A 21,687-nucleotide genomic window follows, 5' to 3' on the forward strand; every position below is an offset into this window, starting at 1 on the left:
TTACAATAATGGATAAGAACACCAATATTTTAAAAACGGACATATCGCTGATATATCAATATTTTGAAGACCGATATTTCAATGACATCGGTATTTTAACACCGATGTATCGAAAAACCGATATATCGATATTTTGAAAAGTTTTGCCATCACAATGGATCAACATTACTTGTGATTAGTACCACCATGTGAGAAACGCTATGGGTCTAGAAGTTATCTAGGAGCAGTACCATTATGTAAGGAACACCATGAGTCTGGGCGTTGCCTGTGATTAGTACCATTGTGTGCATTCCACTGAGGTGGGGGTGGGGGGAGGCTCAGCTGCATGGACTGGTATCTGTGCAAGTGGGTGCCACGCGCTGCGCTCAAATGTGTTGGTTCCACTGTGTTTAGAAAGGGTCTGCGTTACCTAAAAATAGTACTGTGTGGAGACATGGATTGATTCTCAAACTTCTACGAATTATTCCATGCCTGCATATTGGAAATCTTATTAACAACATGCTCAGTAACAGAAACTTCCTGGTTCAAATTGGCAATAGTATGAGCTCACTGAGGAATCTTAATAATGGTCTCCCACAAGGTTCTGTGCTGGCTCCCCTTTTGTTCTGTTTATATATAGCAGATATGCCAGAGACTACATCTAGGAAGTTTGGGTACGCAGATGGCTGGGCCCTTGCTGTTAGCCATATAGACTTCGAAGTTACCGAGGATATTCTAACCAGAGACCTATCTACTATGGGACGATACTTTCGTGACTGGAGGTTACAGCCAAGTGCAGCAAAGACAGTAGTTGCTTCGTTCCATCTCAACAATAAACAAGCGAATAGAGAACTGAAAGTTCACTTTGATGGCAGATTACTCTCACATACCAAGTATCCAAAATTTCTAGGAGTCATTCTAGATAGGACTCTAAGTTTCAAAGAACATCTTAGCAGAACTGCCGCCAAACTCGGAACCATAAATAATATCCTGCAGAAACTGTGCGGCACTACGTGGGGGTCAACAGCTTCTCCACTTCGGACTTCTGCCCTTGGACTAGTTTATCCTGTAGCTGAATATTGTGCTCCAATCTGGATAAACAGCGCTCATATTAAGCTTGTTGATACTCAGCTCAACCAAACCATGCGTTTAATATCAGGGACAATCAGATGTACTCCAACATACTGGCTGCCATCATTAAGTCACATACCACTTCCATCCGTGAGAAGAGAACAAGCACTTATCAAGGTGTACAATAATATGTGCAACAATTCATCTCTTCCTGTACATCTTGACCTCCCTGTTATTAACAGGAAGATACTTCACTCTCGCCACCCTCCATTGAATACTGCAAGGAAGCTTGCTGAAAGTAATTTCAACATGATTGACAGATGGAAGCAATTATGGAAGACCTCTGCAACACCAGAACAGCAAGCTATGCCATGCATCACATCTAAGCCACCAGGTTTTGAGCTTGCCAGAAAAATTTGGTGTACTCTAAACCGAATCAGAACTAATTGTGGTAGATGTGCAGACTCCCTCTATAAATGGAAGAAAATTCCATCTCCCGAGTGTAGTTGTGGTGCTGAAAGACAAACTGTTCAGCATATTATCCAAGAATGCCCTCTATCAGCCTTCTCAGGAGATCCAGCCGAGTTCCTGATGGCTACTCAAAATGGTGTAAATTATATTAGAGATACCAATCTGACATTTTGACTTAATGTGTTCAGACGTGCAAATAATTTTAAAATACTTTTATTGTGATGTGATTGTAAACCATACGGTAAATAATAATAATAATGAGGAACACAATGGCTCTACATTGCCTGTGATTAATACCATTATGTGAGGAACACCATCGGTCTGTGTTCCCTGTGGGTGGTACCATAATGTGTGATATACCAAGTCTGCATTGCCTATGATTTGTGCCACTATGTGAGCAGAACCATGAGTATACTTAGCATGTGATTAGTCCCACTATGTGAGGAACACCATGGGTCTGAGTTGCTTGTGTAGTACCGTTATGTGCGAAACGCCATGGATTTGTTTTACCTCTGAGTGGTGTTGTTATGTGTGACATACCATGGGTCTATATTACCTGTGATTAGTACTACCATGACCGGGCGAGTTGGCCGTGCGCGTAAAGGCGCGCGGCTGTGAGCTTGCATCCGGGAGATAGTAGGTTCGAATCCCGCTATCGGCAGCCCTGAAGATGGTTTTCCGTGTTTTCCCATTTTCACACTAGGCAAATGCTGGGGCTGTACCTTAAATAAGGCCACGGCCGCTTCCTTCCAACTCCAAGGCCTTTCCTATCCCATCGTCGCCATAAGACCTATCTATGTCGGTGCGACGTAAAGCCCCTAGCAAAAAAAAAAAGTACTACCATGCGAAGAACACCACGAGTCTGTTACCTATGATCAGTACCACTATAGTCTGACTCGTTGGGTGAACGGTCAGCGTACTGGTCTTCGGTTCAGAGGGTTCCGGGTTCGATTCCCGGCTGGGTCGGGGATTTTAACCTTAATTGGTTCATTCCTGTGGCACGGGGGCTTGGGTGTATGTGTTGTCTTCATCATCATTTCATCCTCATCATGACGCGCAGGTCGCCTACGGGAGTCAAATAGAAAGACCTGCGCCTGGCGAGCCTAACCCATCCTGGGATATCCCGGCACTAAAAGCCATACGACATTTCAGTACCACTTTAGTAGGAACACCATGGTTCTGCTTTACCAGTAGTTAGTATATAATAAGCCAGAGACCTGGATTTTGGACCCTTTTGGAGAACAAGCATCTTCTCCAAATGTAAGGAATCGTGAATTGGATCCACTGATAGTTTTGAATTCATGGTCATCTTCTTCATCATTATTCGTTTTAGATTCTAGTCAGTGGATACATTTTGAAGTTTCAGTTATAGTGTCATTTCATTACACCTCGTGTCCGACTCGTTGGCATACTGGCCTTCGGTTCAGAGGGTCCCGGGTTCAATTCCCGGCAGGGTCAGGTATTTTAACCTTAATTGATTAATTCTATTGGCCCAGAGGCTGGGTGTTTGTGCTGTCCCCAACAACCCTGCAACTCGCACACCACACATAACACTATCCTCCACCACAATAACACGCAGTTACTTACACATAGCAGAAGCCGCCCACCCTCATCGGAGGGTCTGCCTAACAAGGGCTGCGCTCGGCTAGAAATAGCCACGCATTACACCTTGTACCATTATGGACCGATGACCTAGCTGTTAGGCCCTTCAAACAACAGTCATCTTCATCATCATCATCATCAAATAATTTCTTGAAGACAAATTGTGACCTTATCCCAAGCCATATTGCTTAGATAATACATACATGGGTATGCTGTAATAAAGATCTATTTGAACCTGTTGAGATCCTGCACAAAAGGGCTTTAAACATATTCTTTCAAGTTACCTACACAGACACCAACTGTACGAGTATTGCAACGTGCTTTCACTTGAGAAATGACAACAGAAAGCATCATGAAACATGATTTACAAGATAAGAAACAGAATAGTTCACTCCAGTTTGTTATGTATAACTAATGCAGACATTCATATAACATCAGAGATACTGATAAAATCCACATGAAATCGGTACATTCAACAAAATGTGGCAGAAAATCCTTATGGCATTACTCTTCAAATAAATTCAGTGCCCTATCAAGAGATATATGATTGGCTCCTGTTTTCAAGAGGAAACTGGCAATGCACTTATCTAGTTGATATTGTTTACTGATTACTTTGGATTCCCTTGTTATTACATTGGTATTACTCTGGTATGTACTATTGTGATTGTTTTGCATCACCATCAGCCATGGCTCAGGTGCCCTTAATATAGTGTATTGCAAAAAAAAAGAAAGAGAGGGATTTGAAGTTGTATGTCTTCTGGTATAATCTGAATGCTATCCCTCAACTTTTCTTCTGTAGATGTCTTTTTATTCATGTTTGGTGCCACATTTATTCTTCATTGTGGAGGTTGGATCTGTGGTTCTTATACTCATGTAGTCCTCCTTTTCAAAAGACTATTGTAATCCTATTTTTTCCTGCTGTTTCTTTCAGGACTTATGTTCATTTGGTTGCAATATCTGTATTCTTTATGAAGAACATTATGCTGTCTGTAAAGGTGTAGCGGTGCTTAGGGGCTTAATAAATTATGAAAGAAAAAACATTTGAAACATTAAATAAAATTTAGAATCATTAAAACCATGTCATAAAATCAAAATTAAACAAGGTAAAATACACGGAAACTGACAACAGGATTAGGACAGTGGAAGGAATTCTATGAGGTTGTGGATCAAAGGATTTTTATGGCTGAAACTTCAACAAAGAATAATTTAGTTAATACCTATTTATTATTAAAAAATCAAAGGAAAGGAAATAAAGACCACTACTGGTAGCATGAACACAAAATAGAAATACAAACCCAATGAAATAAAGTTGCAGTCTTACAATATTCATGGAAAATTCTTGTAATGTGAAGCGACCACAAAAGAAGGGGAGAAAAAAATAAACAGGTCAAAGGAAAATACAGTAGAAGTCTGTTATAGCGAGAATTTACAACAGCCAAAAATTCACTCGCTATTATCGTTATACCCAATTTTGTATAAAAGTCGTAAAACCACCCATACACATTAAAATTGGTATGAAACGGCAATCAGTTTGTTCAGAACGTGCATTTCTGCGGATGATATCCACATTACGGCTTACTTGTTTGGTAATTTTCGAAACCTGATACTACGGGAAATATATGTTTAGTTTCATTCTGAAAAAATTACAGTAGTACTTCTCCGAATCCATAACAAAGCCCACTTTTCCCTTCAAAAAATTTAAATCAGACTCAAAAAGTGCTTTGTAAAATCATATGAATGCCTTGTTATACAGTACACATTTTTAGACTATTTTTAGACGCCGAACATTGGCTTTCGTTATACCGCATTTTTTGCGGCTGCACAATTATACTTTGTTTCCAAAGGGTTTAATGACCATTAACTTAAAATTGGCATCGTAATACCGAAGAGAATCCGTTGAAAATTTGCCCGCAATACCTATCCCATGCATCTCTACAATACGGCGATCCGTCAGGAAAATATTTTTGCTATCTATAAAACTGTTACGGTACTTTTACTCAGTGTCGGATGTAACCAGCTACCGCTACATGCATGTTTCGCTTGCCGGGTTCGGCCAACTTCAGCTGCTAGCGATGTATAGGCTTAATCGCGGACGTTGAAGTTCAACGAACAAGTTTATTGCGCCATGATATGGCCATTCGACCCTTGTGCTTTTCGTGCACATACCTCACAATTTCATTTTCGACTTCTTTAAAGCGTCCTTGTTTGCGGACCGCTGAATGCATTTTTTGTTCAGTGCACATTTTTTTTAGCTATCTTTGTCTTCACGCTGACGCCAAATATTGGGTTTACTTAGATCTATGCCATATTTTCTTGCGGCTGCACAATTATTCTACATTTCTAAGTGTTTAATAACAATTAACTTAAAATTGGCATCATAATACCGACGAGAACCCGTTGAAAATTTACAGGCAATACCTGTTCCATGCATCTTTACGACTATCTATCACGAAAATCGTCCTGCTGACTATAAAACTTAATTTGACTAAGATTCAGGTACAGTAGACACTTTATAACTCTGTCACTGAGTAGCCGTGGTCTTTCTAAGAATTCGAAGGCTCGCAAGTTTTGATGCTATTCTGCAGATTTGAGAAACGTTTTTGAAGAGGCTAATAGAATGTCATTCTCTCTTCACTATTTCCAGAGATCCAGTGACATTACACGCAGTCACCGTACAACCGGTTTCCGCGGCTAGCGTTGTATAATATAGAGGCGATCGTTTATTGTTAACGAATTTTGCGTGTGCGTGCGGGGGTGAAAAGAAGCAGCGTGGTTACCGCGGTAGTTGCCAGTTAGGCCTCAAACGCAAGAAAACCCTTGATTTTTCACATGAGATTCTGAGGAAAGAAACGTCTTCTTGGATTCGGAGAAATATGGTATCACTCCAGAGTTTCCTTCTTTAAATGGCGTCACCTAACCGTATAGGGTATGTGTCATGAAAACATATTTGAAACACATGTAGATAAATGAGTTATCCTTGCTAAGAATTTACATGTGAATAGCCTTTCCAAAATTTAACTAGACATGAGAAAATATTATGTCGGCCACGGTATTTGTGCATTTATTACGAAAACTTATCCTCTTTCATTTCAAATTTTCCTTAGGTGCTGGTGGTGATTTTTGTTTTAAGAGGAAGTATGACGAGGTAATCATCCTCTCTGAACAAATTAGTAGGAAAGAAATTCAAAGTAAAAACAAAATTATTTATTCAACAAAGGAATTTGGAAACGCAGTACAAAATAAAACAAACAAACATTGAAATAGGCTGAAAAAGTTACTAACGAATGAAAAGGGAACCTGCGTTCCTTGAGTAACAGTACACTTGTAATTTATATACCCTTGACTAGTCCATTGTCGCACATGAAGCGGATGACAAGATCAGCAGTAGTCGCATCATCGGCTAATATGCGTTTGAGTGTTTCCTGCAGCCGAGGCTCCGTCTTAGGCCAGAGAGATCGGCACACTCTGTGAGGATGTGGGCCACAGTGAAGTTGGTACCACAAGAACACACTGGGGGGTCTTCCCTCTTTAGGAGATATGAGTGCGTAGATCGTAAATTACCTATCCTCAGCCTACACAATAATATGGCCTCTCTCTGTGAAGGTCGGAAAGAGGACCGCCACACTGTAGTTGTCTTAATTGATGTCAGCTTGTTGGGAGTTCAGATAGCTAGCCACTCCGATTCCAAGGACGCCAAGATGGCTCGACGTAGCTGAGAACAAATATCCTTAGCAGGTATATTGACAGGTCTTGGAGGTAAAAGTACCGCTTCCTTTGCAGCTTCATCCGCAAGTTCATTTCCCACAATCTCCACGTGGCTTGGAAGCCACGCGAAAGTAATTCTGGTGCCAGCATCACTTCACCTGGCTAGAAGGTCACGAAGCTACTGTACCAGTGGATGTTGCAAGAAACAGGTTTCAATAGGCTGTAGAGAGCTTAACGAATTGGTGCACATAAGAAAGTGGCTTTTTCCTTCACCCAATGCAAACTGCAGAGCTTCTGTGGTGGCGTAAAGTCATTGGGTATTACTAATAGACTCCAACATCGCCTTCGAATGTTGATGAGAGAACTCGCTAGTGGACATAGTGAGGAGTCAATACCGAAGATTGCATGCAGCATAATCGCTGGGGTGTATAAATATTGGTAATGGAAAAATCACGCGCGCTTAATCGCTCTTAATAACGAATGCGTCACTGATAGGGCTCTCACTGTAACCAAAAGATAATACACAGTTTAATATAGAAATTTTGAAGGGACAGCAAAATGTAGGTATAACGGGGTTCTCTTTATATGCCGAACTCGCTATAGCGGACTTCTGCTGTAATTTCAAATGAAGCAGATATACTGAGGTCAAACATAGTGAGAAATTTAATTTAAATTACAAAACTGTTAGAAAAAGCTTGCCTCGTGCCAACATGAAGATTAATGTAAGACGTCTTAGTGCCATCATAAATTACAATTAATTTCTAATACAAAGATCGACGTGTTAACTCCTGTGACAAATTAAAACTTGAAATAAGACAAAATAAAGTTACATTGGGAATTTAGGATTTGCTTACCCCAAGAGAAGCCGGAGCTACCAGACAATACGTCCGCGTATATGATGCTGAAGACAGAATTAAACCACCCTGCGACACGCTTCCCTAAGGTAGGGCATGCTGGATGGTGCAACAGGAAATGGCACAGTAAAATTAATGACCAATGACCACATAGGAGTGTCCAGTTCCATGGCTAAATGGTTATCGTGCTGGCATTTAGTCACAGGGATCTGGGTTCGATTCCTGGCAAGGTCGGAAATGTTAACCATCATTGGTTAATATTGCTGGCATGGGGGCTGGGTGTATGTGTCGTCTTCATCCTCATTTCATCTTCATCACAACACGCAGGTCGCCTATGGGTGTCAAATCAAAAGACCTGCACCTGGCGAGCCGGACATATCCTCAGACTCTCCCGCACTAAAAGCCATACGCCATTTCATTTCACCAATAAGGAGTTACCTTTTGATTAATTTAAACCAATCAACATTAAATTTTTAATTTGACGCTTGTTGTCTTGTCCATGGAAACTTATTGAAGCTTGTATCTTGTGCAAGTCCCAGAAAAATCGTCTTGTGCGGTACAGGGTGTCCCACAAATTTTGACGATAAAATTTAATCAAATTTTAAATTATCCAAAATTTGCTTGAAGTAGGCCAAATTTATGAACTCTCGCAACACACATCAGAAAAGGTAAAGCGTTCAAATTTAGTCCATTCTTTGTTGGCTGAACCTGATTCTGTTCTACCATTCCGTGTTGACCTCCTCTAAAATACATACGAACAGAACTGTAGAGATTGTCTCTCCATATTTCTTACCTGTTTCGATCTCATAATATTCTGATAGTCCTGAGAATTGAACTAGCTCTTGACTCATATATAGAATTATAGGAACATTGAAAGGAACACAAAATAGGATAAATACAATGACAGGTCAAGTCATATATTGAAAGATAGGAACATCAAAATGGATACGTAATCAAGTTGACATGTATTTCAAACTCTCAGGCTGTTTATAAGTGTATCCTTGTGTATGAAATCATAACTCTTTTCAAAAGTCTACAAACAATATGATCACATTGCTGTCTGCTTTCTCTGCCTTGGTTCCAATCAGGGCCTTGATGGTGAATGTCAGTTCTGGGCATTATTATCCTTTACTGAATCCTACTTGGTACATTCCTAATTATTGTTGAATGATGTGATGTTCTATTCTATTTTAGAGTGCTTTCAAAAATACATTGCATGCCACCCCTAAACTCCGTTCATGAAATCAATGGTGAGGAAACAAGCCTTCAGTGCAGGCAGAGCTGGCCTGTCCAATGGGTAGTCATTGCAAAAGTAATAGAGAATCACGTTGATGCTGACTGGTTGGGAGATAGTAAAGGAAGCATACATGGTCAGGCTCTATCTTCTCTTGAATGACATCATGTGTGATCTTACAAGGGAACTGTCCGTGTTGTCATATTGAAATCGACAGTGAAATTTTGCAGAGACCATGAGGAAACCCATAAAATAGAGATGTACAAAAATTTAACTGCCATTTCGAACTGGAAGGTTTCGAAATCTTGATACAAAGTCTGTGTGACAACGCAGCTTACATGACAACCCTTGCTTCTTGCTGGCTCGCATGACGCACAGCGAAATGGAGTTGCAGTTGTGCTGGAGAGATAGAAAGAGAGAACTATCAGGCTGCCACGTACCAAGGTCACTTTATTGTTACAGAACGAATGTGAAACATAAATGAGGTGCATTAATCGCACAATAAAAACACAATTATTTTTGGCACGATCGACAACGTATATCCACTTTGAGGCCACATTGTTCTTCACAGATTTCTTTACTTGTTTGAAGGTAATATATCGCAGGCACTTTGAAATCGGGAGGTCTCTCCTTTGTATAATTAGTTGTGAACCACGAATATTTAATCATATCCTTGAACCATGGGGAAGAAAATTGAAAATGAATGAAGGGCTGCATTTTCAGTATGCTGTTTCTCTGATAAGCATCATACTGAAAATCTTCACAAGTCAGCACAATGTCTGTTAAGCAGCGATTCAAAGCCATCCACTGCTGGAAGAAAAACTTGTCCAAGGGTTGTACTTTCCCTGTAGTGCCGGAAGGAATCTGGAGAATTTCTATGCTGTTGCTGAGAGGAATGTCTTCAAGACGGCCCTTATCACTGTAAGTAGTCCAGTAATCTAGCAGTAGCAAACACTTCTCTTCTGCAAATGGGAAGGATTCCTTAAACCAATACTTTAATTCCTTTTTCCCCATTTTCCCTTATTTTGTGGCTGTTAGTTTTATTTCTGGCATGAAACATTTCTTTGGAAACTCTCAGACCGAAAATTCCAGTTGCCTCCTGTAGTACAGTGAATAATTTTGGGAATAGAGTACCGGCCATACTAATTGTAGGCATAATTGTGTACGAATGGATGAGTGCACTAACTGATGGGCAACTATTTCTGTATGTTTCTCACCAACAAACGATAGAGTCCTTTTCGCATTCATTTTGCCCATGAAACCACTGTGATCAGTATTGTATATTGAAGAAGGGGTGTAGTCTAAAAATTGCTCTGTAGCTGCTTCCACAAATTTTTTTTGCAACTTCATCTTTTTCATCTTCTTCTTGCAGATACGTACGGGATACAAATTTTATAATTTTTCTACTTTTTATTCTGTACTTTTTCTTAAAATGACTCCACCAACCAGCACATGCGCTGAAATTAGTTCGCTCCATTGAAACCTCTCTTGAAATTTCCAAGGCCCACAGTCGCAGGTCTTTATCGCATAAATTCCGCTTGAGTCTTCGTGCTTCTGTTAAGCGAGAAAATAATTTTGTATGCATCAATTTCCTGTGTTCAGTGGGGCTTACTGATGTAGATTCGAATTGGTTCTTCCACCTGTACAATTGTCATAGTGACGTCACCTTACGACAACTTTTGCAAACAGTGGTTATTAAAAGCCGCTTCACCCCCCCTTATTTAACCATAAATTTATAGTTTTTCTCTTGTTCGCAAGCTCTACAGTTTGTTTCACTTTCTTCTGTGGACTGGAAGCGTAGCTTGAACTGGTAGATTTGCAAGGTGACCACAGTGTCTCTTCACTGGATGGACGGGAATCAGACTCGGGGCTCAAAATTTCATCCATAACACATCTTTTTCCTGGCAATGGTGTTCTGCCTTTTCTTTCAGATAATGCAGATGAGGTGTTGCTGCTTCCACTATCTCTTTCACTCACTATTTCTCTCCTGACACGACTCCGAGACGATGTTGGCACCCATGGGATGCTTTTCAGTTAGTTCGATCACATGTTGGTCCATCTCCCTTTCATCCGAAGTTATTTCATGGGAAGAGGAGAAACCTTTTTCATGGAAATAACGTAAAGCATACTCTAGGACATTAGTGGGATTCATGACTGCTCTTTCAAAGGAATGTGTGTCAACTGGCTAGCGCAGAAAGCTCAAGGTAACCCGGTCGCTTCAGCTGGTCTCCAGGGCTGTCCACATCGAGCTGAACACTAACGCGTGCGATTCTATTAGACATTTCCATATCGATTTCAGGACCTTAAAAATCAAAATGGCAGCTGAATTTTTGTACATTGCTTCCTTATGTACCCCCTCAACCTCTCTACCAAATTTCATTGTCGATTTTGATATGACAGTATGGACAGTTCCCTTGTTAGGCCTACTTCACAGATTCCACGAAGAGAATATGGAGCCTATGTAGAGATTGACATTTGTTTCGTCTCCTTTCTAGTGTAAGGATTAGCTTATGCCCTTTCATTTGTGGGGATCTTTACCACACACTAGATTTCTTGAAAGGTTTTCTTAAACTGTTCCAATCACCTTTTCTCCCTCTGTACTGAAGCAGTTCTGCAATGATTGAATCTTTACCAACATATCTGCTCCGATGTTCTAAGGCTATTTGATGATCTGTCTGATTTCCTTCTTATCTAATGAATCTGAGGAGGGTTGTTTATTTTTATTTCAATAGTTCTTTGAAATAATTGACCAGGTGTTTGCAGTTCTCTTTGTTGTGAAAAATGACTTTACCTTGATCATGCTTGAAGTAAATGTGGTGAGGAGGAGCGTTGAAGATTTCATGTAAAGGTTTAAGAAAAGGTTTTATTCCTCTTGAAGTTCTCTCCCATCTTTCTCACTTGAAATCCTTTGAATCTCTATATGGCATTTCTGAAGACCATGTCTGACTTTCTTCCTTTGTGTCTTGAATTCTTCGAGTTATCTTCGGTGGAGTTCCACTTGTTCTTATTTGTATAAATCTAGTTAATTCTTCTAAACTTGCTTTTGGAAGTTGAAATCTAATAATGCTGATCTCTGTGTATTCATGATTTGAACTTGAATAAATATTGTACATCCATATTTTGCACATTATGTTTCTTGTGGATATAAGGTAGTCCTGTTTAAAAATGTTTATGTTGAATGAAATTTGTAATTATTTTAATGGAATAAGTGATTATGAAAATACACCTTTCCAATGTCAAGCTTATACCCTCATTAAGATGAGATGAGTTGTTTAAATAAATACTTGAAATATCTGTCACATTAAAATAAATTAAAACATTCATGTCACTCCAGGTCACATTTTTTGTGTAAGTGCTCGCGGGCAATCGGGATGAAGATGTGTAATCTGAGGGTCAAGAGTAATCCACATTTTTGTTGTTGATATGCATAATGTAGCTACAATGACTACCTGTACTAGATGTGAAATACATTATTTATTTAATCACTATAACGTGCTGAAATATTTAAAAAAAATTACATTCAAAGAATAAAATGAACTGGAATAATGGAATAATGAGATTACTGTTACTGATTATTTTAAGTACATTATTTGTCGGCACTATCATGGCTACAGATGCTCGTAGATGTACATTTAAGGACAGCCAATTAGAACAGGATGTACGTGCTTTTGTTTGTTTGTGACACAAAGCTGTTAGAATCCTTTTCAAGTGTCCCTGGACTAGTGTTTGCCATTGTTCAAGTATTCTATAAAATATTTTTCATGTTTTAGCGCTTCTAGTCCATTAATAATTGGTGATATTTTCCAGAATGCCTTTCTTTTGACTATGCCTGAAGACTCCCTTACCTTATATACATCAACTGCTAGTGAGAAGAAGGAGTGGCTCCAAGACTTGCAGAATGCTATCAAGAAGAGTTTAATGAAATCTCATTGTCATCAACCTCCTGCTATCAGAACAGCTACATATACTTTCACCAAGCATGTTTTGTACAAAGATGCCAAGTATTCAGGTAATTGAAAGGATGTTAATATTTCAGTGGGTCTTTTAATTTGTTGAAATTGTTCTACTAGCTTAGTTTTTCTGCATGTAATACTTAAAGTAGATGGAATATACTTTTGTTGCTTTTACCATTAAAGAAAATATTTTTCTAACCTTGTGGATAAGTCAATAGAAATTTCACTTTCTGTATTATTCTCCATTCTCATTCTTTTACTAAAACTGGGGTTGCCAGAGTGCACTCCGCAGTTCCCAGCTTACCTCACTGAGGACATAGTCATGAGGACATGTGCATAGGTATAATATTTTCCAGCACAGAGACGAGTTTCTATGGGATCATGTTAATTCTGTTTTCATTTATCAGGTATTTCCTCTCAAGGAGCCTGCTGTGGTAAATAAATATTAACACTCCAGTGGTCGCGCGAAGGAAAGTCACGTCAGTGGTCATGCGGATCACAATTGTGATCCATACTTTCTTTGTGATATAAGGCTATTCTGTGCTATTTATTCATTGAATATGATTATGCATTGTGAAAAGAACTCTATTTTCTGTACAATATAATATAATAATTCATTAATTTATATAAAATACCTGAAAAATTACCGGACTTTGTGATTTGTCTCACTTACTCCCTCCATAATGTTTTTGAGGTGCCTGACTGTCTGGTTCATTCAGCCATCAATTTATATTCTCATAGTCATCCATTTTATACTTATATACCAATAATTAATATAAACTCATAAAATGGAGTAGATGTATGCACATGAACTGATATTAGACACCGTAATAAGAAAAAAAAACAAAGTCAAAACAAGTCACGCTATTGGTCGCACGGATCACACTTGTGATCCACAGGAATAAATTGCTTTATAACGCAGCAACCATCAGTAAATTTAGCAGACTACTGCGTTATCAGAGAGGGGATGGGGCGCGAGGAAGGTACACAGTTGCTCAAGGTCAACAGTTATACCAAAAAAGAGGAGCGACAAAAACTAAACGGCTGGATCACTATTGTGATCTCCGCGACCACTGGAGTGTTAATGAATATGAGATGAATCCTCTTGAAAGATTTTCCATACTGCTGAAGACTCTCTTTTGCTACATTAAAATCATTTTTATATTTTTATTATTGCTAAACTTCATTACTCTATCTAAAATAGTAACTTTTCCAAAAAATAAATACAAGATCAGAGTATATACATGACTTACATGAGCGTAACTTCCTTGAGGGTACCGTAGGTATATGATCAGCAGGGGAAAGGAGTTGCAAGTGTCTAAATTTGGGAATCACCATTTTAAAGCATTCATCAACAAAATATTTTTGAACTGTTTTGAATTTCGGGAGTTTCAAACCCATCATCATCATCATCATCATAATTTTATCTTAATCCAGTCACAGCCAGGTCATGGCAGATTTAATTTCTCCCCATTTTACTCCCTTTTTCTCTCTCCAGTACTTCCGTTACCATATTCCGTTCTGATAATATTAATTTATGCTCATAAGCATCAGTCTACACCTTGTAATGTAATCTGGCTCTTCCTCATATGGCAGGCTGAGCTGCTCAGACAGTTAAAACACTGGCTTTCCCAGACCAAGTTGGCAGGTTTTATCCTGGCTCAGACCGGAGGTATTTGAAGGTGCTCATGTATGTTAGGCTTGTGTCATTAGATTTAAAGGCACATAAAAGAACTCCTGTGGGGCAAAATTCTGGCACCTAAGCACATCCAAAAACCTTAAAAGTGGTTTGTTTCTTCCTCGTACTCTTTTGTTCAATTTATACTCGATAGCTTGTTTGGGTATTTATTATTCTTGCCTTAATTTTTATATGGTCAGCCCGTCTCAGAGCATGTTTTTCAGTTTTATCATCCAACTTTCCTACCTCTTAATTCTTTCTAAATACCTTTATTTCTCACTCTTGTTTCTCATAGCAGCGTGAAGTTTTACATAGCTTGTTTTCTGTAGCCATTCTATGTATCCCTACTAAAATAATTTTAATAATATTCAACATAGTTTACTACTTTTAACATTTGATTTTTTGTTTTTGTTATTTATCAGCATTAATAGACTGAGTTATAGCCAGTCCGTGTGTATTTATACAAGAAAATAATCCACATTTCTATTCATGATACTGCACTAATTATACAGTTATTTATAAAGTTCTATCATCACTTCTCTCGGTAGGTTAGTGATAGATCATGATTGTGGATTGAAATTGGCCATTCCGGGCGAGTTGGCTGTGCGGTTAGGGGCGCGCAGCTGTGAGCCGGCATCCAGAAGGTAGTGGGTTCGAATCTCGCTATCGGCAGTCCTGAAGGTGGTTTTCCGTGGTTTCCCATTTTCACACCAGGCAAATGCTGGGGCTGTACCGTATTTAAGGCCACGGCTGCTTCCTTCCAACTCCTAGCCCTTTCCTATCTCGTCATCGCCATAAGCCCTATCTGTGTCAATGCAACGTAAAGCCACTAGCAAAAAAAAAAACTTACATTACCATTATAGACTGTTACGCCTTTTAGCGTTAAGCCTGCAAGCCTCTGTGAATTTACTAAACGTCACCACAATCCTCTATTTGCAACTAGTGCTGTGGCCTCATTTAGTTCTATACCTCTTATCTTTAAATCGTTAGAAACCGAGTCTAACCATCATTGTCTTGGTCTCCCTCTACTTCTTTTACCCTCCATAGCAGAGTCCATTATTTTCCTAGGTAACCTATCCTCCTCCATTTGCCTCACATGACCCCACCACCGAAGCTGGTTTATGCGTACAGCTTCATCCATAGAGTTCATTCCTAACTTAGCCTTTGTGTCCTCATTCCAAGTACCCTCCTGCCATTGTTCTCACCTGTTTGTACCAGCAATCATTCTAGCTACTTTGATGTCTGTTAATTCTAACTTATGAATAAGATATACTGAGTTCACCCAGCTTTCGCTCCCATAAAGCAAAGTTGGTCTGAAAACAGACCGATGTAAAGATAGTTTCGTCTGGGAGCTGGCTTCCTTCTTACAGAATACGGTTGATCGCAACTGTGAGCTCACTGCATTAGCTTTACTACACCTTGATTCAATCCCACTTACTATATTACCATCCTGGGAGAACACACAACCATAATACTTGAAATTCATCATCATCATCATCATCATCATCATCATCATCATCATCATCATTTCCCAACTCCAGTTTCCCGGGTGTGGTATACAAGTGCTCGCCATCTCCTTCTTTCTTCATACATCTTCTGTTTTAATTTATTCTTCCATAGGTTTGAAAGCAGTATATTCATACTCAACTGTTGACTTGCTAGGCCTAACACGGTGAGGATTTTGAAGATCCCTCTTCTCCACAAGGCAGTGGTGTCCTCTTCTAATTATCCCCAGGGAGGATGGGTTGCCTCGTCTGCCATTCCGAAGGTCTCCTTCTCTGCTAAAGATGCCGTTAAGGTCTTCGCCCATAATCCTGGGCATGGGTTCAACGTTATACCCCGTGGGGCTGGGTCCCTATCTGAACTTAGCCATCCTTTCACACCAGCTTACCGATGTGGAGGATGCCCAACCCCGCAACATGGATGCGCCAGGCAAGAATTACTCAAGTGGAGAACAGGGAAGGTGACCCTCTCTCCCTTGAGCCGGGTTAATGGTTGCGTATGATGCCACAACCAAAGGCTACTTGAAATTATCGACCTGTTTTATCTTTGTATCACCAGTCTGACATTCAATTCTGTTGAATTTCTTGCCTACTGACATCAATTTAGTCTTCAAAGGGCTAATTTTCATACCATACTCATTGCACCTTTATTTTAAATTTCAAGATATTTGACTGCAGTCTTTCGGCACAATGTGCCATTAAGACCAAGTTGTCAGCATAGGCCAGACTGCGTACTAAATTTCCACCTAATTGAATCCCTCCCTGCTATTTTATACCTTTCAGCAGATGATCCATGTAAACTACGAACAGGGAAAGTGAAAGATTACAGCCTTGTCTAAGCCCTGGAAGTACCCTGAACCAATAACTCATTCTACCATCAATTCTCACTGAAGCCCAATTGTCAACATAAATGCCTTTGATTGATTTTGATAATCTACCTTTAATTCCATAGTTCTCCAGTATGGCGAACATCTTTCCCTCGGTACCCTGTCATATGCTATCTCTAGATCTATGAGACTTAAACACAACTGCCTATTCCTCTTGTAGCATTTTTCAGTTACCTGGCGCATACTGAAAATCTGATCCTGACAGCCCCTCTGTGGTCTGAAACCACACTGGTTTTCATCCAACTTCCTCTCAACTACTGATTGCACCCTCTTTTCCAAGATGCCAGTGAATACTTTGCCTGGTATACTAAATGAGATAACTTGATAGTTGTTGCAATCCTTCCTTTTCCCTTGCTTATAGATAGGTGGAATTACTGATTTTGTCCAATCTGAAGGTACCTTACCAATGTTCTATGCTAATCTTACTACTCTATGAAAACATTTCATCCCTGTCTTCCCACTATACTTCATCATTTCAGGTCTAATTTCATCTATTCCTGCTGCTTTATGACAATGGAGTTTATTTACCATCCTTTCCACTTCCTCCAGCGTAATTTCACCAACATAATTTTCCTCCTCCCCATGAACTTGGTTGTTTGCAACACCACCAGGAAGATTTCCTATTACGTTGAGAAGATGTTCAAAATATTTCCTCCACCTATCCAGTGATTCCCGGGGATCTATTATCATGTCACTTGAATTATTCAAAACACTGTTCATTTCCTTTTTCCCTCCCTTCCTAAGATTCTTTATTACTGTCCAGAAAGGTTTCTCTGCTGCTTGACCTAGCCTTTCCAGGTTATTACCAAAATCTTCCCACGACTTCTTTTTGGATTCAACGACTATTTGTTTCGCTCTGTTTCTTTCATCTACCTACAAATCCCTGTCTGCCTCGGCCCTTGTTTGGAGCCATTTCTGATAAGCCTTCTTTTTACATCTACAAGCTGCTCTCACTTCATCATTCCACCAAGACGTTTGCCTTTTCCCATCTTTACAAACAGTTGTTCCTAGGCATTCCCTTGCTGTTTCTACTACAGCATGCCTGTATGCCACCCATTCTATTTCTATATCCTGAACCTGCTTAATGTCTACTGTTTGATACTTCTCACTAATCATATCCGAGTACTCCGATCTAATTTCCTCGTCCTGGAGTTTTTCTAACCTTATTCGTTTGCGGACAGATTTCACTTTCTCTACCCTAGGCCTAGAGATACTCAATGCACTACAGATTAGATAGTGGTCTTTATCATAAAAAAATCCCTGGAAAACTTGTACATTCCTAACAGATTTCCTGATTTGCAGTCGGTTAAGATATAGTCTATTATGGATCTGGTACAGCTAGCCTCCCATGTGTAGCAGTGAATAGCTTATGCTTGAAGAATGTATTCGTAACTGCTAAACTCATATTAGCACAGAAGTCCAGCAAATGCTTCCCATATCCATTAGCTTCCATATCTTCCCCACATTTACCATTCACAGTTTCGTATCCTTCAGTTATATTTCCAACTCTTTCATTGAAATTGCCCATTAGCTCTATTCTATCCTTGCTGTTGACCCTGACCACGATGTCACTCAATGCTTCATGAAACTTGTCAACTTCATCCTCATCTGCACCCTTACATGGTGAATACACCGAGACAATTCTCGTCCTAATTCCTCCAATTGCCAAATCTACCCACATCATTCGCTCATTTACATGCCTAACAGAAACTATGTTGCATGCAATGGTATTTCTGATAAACAGCTCTACCCCATACTCTGCCCTTCCCTTTCTAACACCCGTCAAGTACACTTTATAATCTCTTCCTCGTTATCTCTCCTTACCCAAATATCACTTACTCCTAGCACATCGAGATGCATCCTCTTTGCTGACTCGGCAGTTCTACTTTCTTTCGTCCATAAGCCCCATTAATATTGATAGCTCCCCATCGAATTCCATTTCATTCGCCAAGTTGTTTCCAAGGAGTCCCTCGCCTGTCAAATGGGAGTGGGACTCTGTTACTCCCATAGGTCCGAGGCTTGCTTAAAATGTTCTGAGCTCTGTAAATTCATGAAGCAGGATGCTACCCTACTTATACCTAGTCCATTTGAGGATCTCTCCTCTAACGGGTTATGGACCACCGATGGATTGTATAGTCCTAGCTGCCTAAGCACAAGGAGGACAATGACTCAGAATATGTCAGAGATGCCCACTCTCATTCCATTGCAATTGGTATCCTGACTTTCAGGACCACTTACTAGGCCACTCAGCTGTTGCTCATGGTTCACAAACTAGGGCGTGACTACAGTAACCCACACCACGAACCATGAAAAGAAAGAAGAAAAAGAAATTGGCCTGAAAAAATCAGGTTGTGAAATAATCTCTGGTGACACATTTGGTATTTACTCGACAAAATTAATTAAAACTCGGCCATAGGTAGCCCAACAGTGTTCTGGATTCTCTACCAATCGCCAGTCACCATTGATCTGCATTTAGGGCATTCGTCCAGGTGGCAGATTCCCTATCTATTGTTTACCTAGTCTTTTATTGAATAATTGCAGTTACTGTCTATAAACTGCAAAAAGAAAAAATATGTATATATATTGAGCATACTTCATATTTGTACCTAGTGATGGGAACATATTTAAAACCAATAAAAATTGCAGTAGGTAAACAAGTAAAGCAAACCGTATGATTATGACTGTTTGTTTATGGGAAAATCATGAGCAAATGAAAGAATATTAAAATATCTTATACTGTATACACACATCAAGAAAAGCTTTGCATCACCTTGGTGCTAAGAGGTCCTAACCTTTATATACAAATGAAATAGAGATAGCCTATACACAAACATTTCAGCTCTCTTTACTGCTCATGAAAACTGCACATTGCAAGTTGTACAGTCATACAGCTGGCCTTTCGGAAGTTTTGTGGTCCAGATTGCAGCATACACCAGTACCTCTAATACCCAGTAGCTCATCGTCTTGCATTGATGCATGCCTGTATTCATCGTGGTATACCATGCACTAGTTCATCAAGGTATTATTAGCCCAGGTTGTCTCACTCCTCAATGGTAATTCGGCATAGAACTTTCAGATTGGTTGGTGGGTCACTTCGTCCAAAAACAGCCCTTTCCAATGTATCCCAGGCATGTTTGATAGGGTTCATGTCTGGAGAACATGCTGGCCACTCTAGTCGAGCGATGTCATTATTACGAAGGAACTCATTCACAAGATGTACACGATGAGGGTGAGAAATGTCATCCATGAAGATGAATACTTCTCTGATATGCTGCCGATATGGTTGCACTATAGGTCAGAGGATGTTATTTCTGTATCGTATAGCCATTTTGGTGCCTTCCATGACCACCAGTTGTGTACGTGGGCCCCACATGATGCCACCCAAAAACATCAGGGAACCACCACCTTGCTACACTCGCTGAACAGTGTGTCTAAGATGTTCAGCCTGGCCAGGTTGCCTCCAAACACGTCTCCAACGATTGTATGGTTGAAGGCATATGTTACACTCATCTGTGAAGAGAACATGATGCCAAATTTGATGGGTCCATTCAGTATGTTTCTGGTCCCACCTGTACTGCGCTGCATGGTGTCTAGGTTGCAAAGGTGGACCTCACCATAGACTTCGGGAGTGAAGGTGCTTATCATGCAGCCTATTGCACGCGGTTTGAGTTGAAACACAATGTCCTGTGGCTGTACGAAACGCAATATTCAGCATAGTGGTGCTGCTTTCAGTATTCCTCCGAGCTGAAATTGATAAATAGTGGTCATTCACTGCAGTTGTGACCCTTGGGCAGCCTGAGCGAGGCATGTCATCGACAGTTCCTGTATCTCTGTACCTCTTCCATGTCCGAACAACATCGCTTTGGTAACGTAACAATGCGGATATGATCAAACTGCGCTATTGACCTTCTAGGCACGGCAGAACTACAGACAACACAAGCAGTGTACCTCCTTCGGGTGGGATAACTAGAAATGATCGGCTGTCGTACGCACTCTGTCTAATAGGCCCTGCTCTTGCATAGTGGTTTACATTTTTGGGCAGGTTTAATGAGATCTGGGAACAGTCAAAAGGGACTGTGTTCGTGATGCAATATAAACATTCAGCGTCGGTGTTCCGACGATCTTGGAACCGAGGTGATGCTACACTTTTTTTACGTGTGTACATGAATCTCCCTTGCATCTGTATAAGAGTCATGAGGCCAAATATTCTTCAGAATTAGACATGTCATTCCAATTGACAATCGGGTATCAACTGCTCCTTCCATAATGCCATCTTTTCTCCAATATTCCTGCTCCATAGACTCGACATTCCTGCAGTAACCTTCACAGTCGGAAATGGTAACCTCAGAAAATGTACTGATAGTCTCCTTTAACTAATGGATCTACATATTTCCTGACACATTATCCTTTTAATTTTTGACCATGTTATGCCAGAGTAAGGGGATAGTTGAAGAATTGTGTGTCCTCCTTCAGCAGCCACTACATCAATGGTAAACATTTTTTTGGACAGTTTGTTGGTATATATTTATGGTTGTATAAGTACACAAAATTTTACGAATAATCAAATGGAAATATCCAAATTTGACAACCATTCCAGAGCTCATGGTATCACTTTGTGTAGAGTATTCAGACCACCGTCAAATGTACGAAGTGGGCACTCCTGAACAATGTGTTGTGTGGTGTGGTCCTCCACTCCATAGTCGCAGGCAGCAGATGTACTGAAACCCCATTTCTTTTAAGATGTGGCTACA

General features: G+C 40.0%; 1 protein-coding gene across 1 annotated transcript in view; it reads left to right on the forward strand.

The window, feature by feature from the left end:
• The window catches only part of Als2 (Amyotrophic lateral sclerosis 2), a 226,968-nt gene that overhangs the window by 50,859 nt on the left and 154,422 nt on the right, over positions 1 to 21,687 (forward strand). Inside the window, exon 5 of the mRNA XM_067151475.2 lies at positions 12,724 to 12,925. Within this exon, the coding sequence (XP_067007576.2) occupies positions 12,724 to 12,925 (202 nt within the window). The remainder of the gene's footprint in view (positions 1 to 12,723; positions 12,926 to 21,687) is intronic.

The sequence above is a fragment of the Anabrus simplex genome, chromosome 7 (genome assembly GCF_040414725.1).
Source record: "Anabrus simplex isolate iqAnaSimp1 chromosome 7, ASM4041472v1, whole genome shotgun sequence".
NCBI lineage: Eukaryota > Metazoa > Arthropoda > Insecta > Orthoptera > Tettigoniidae > Anabrus > Anabrus simplex.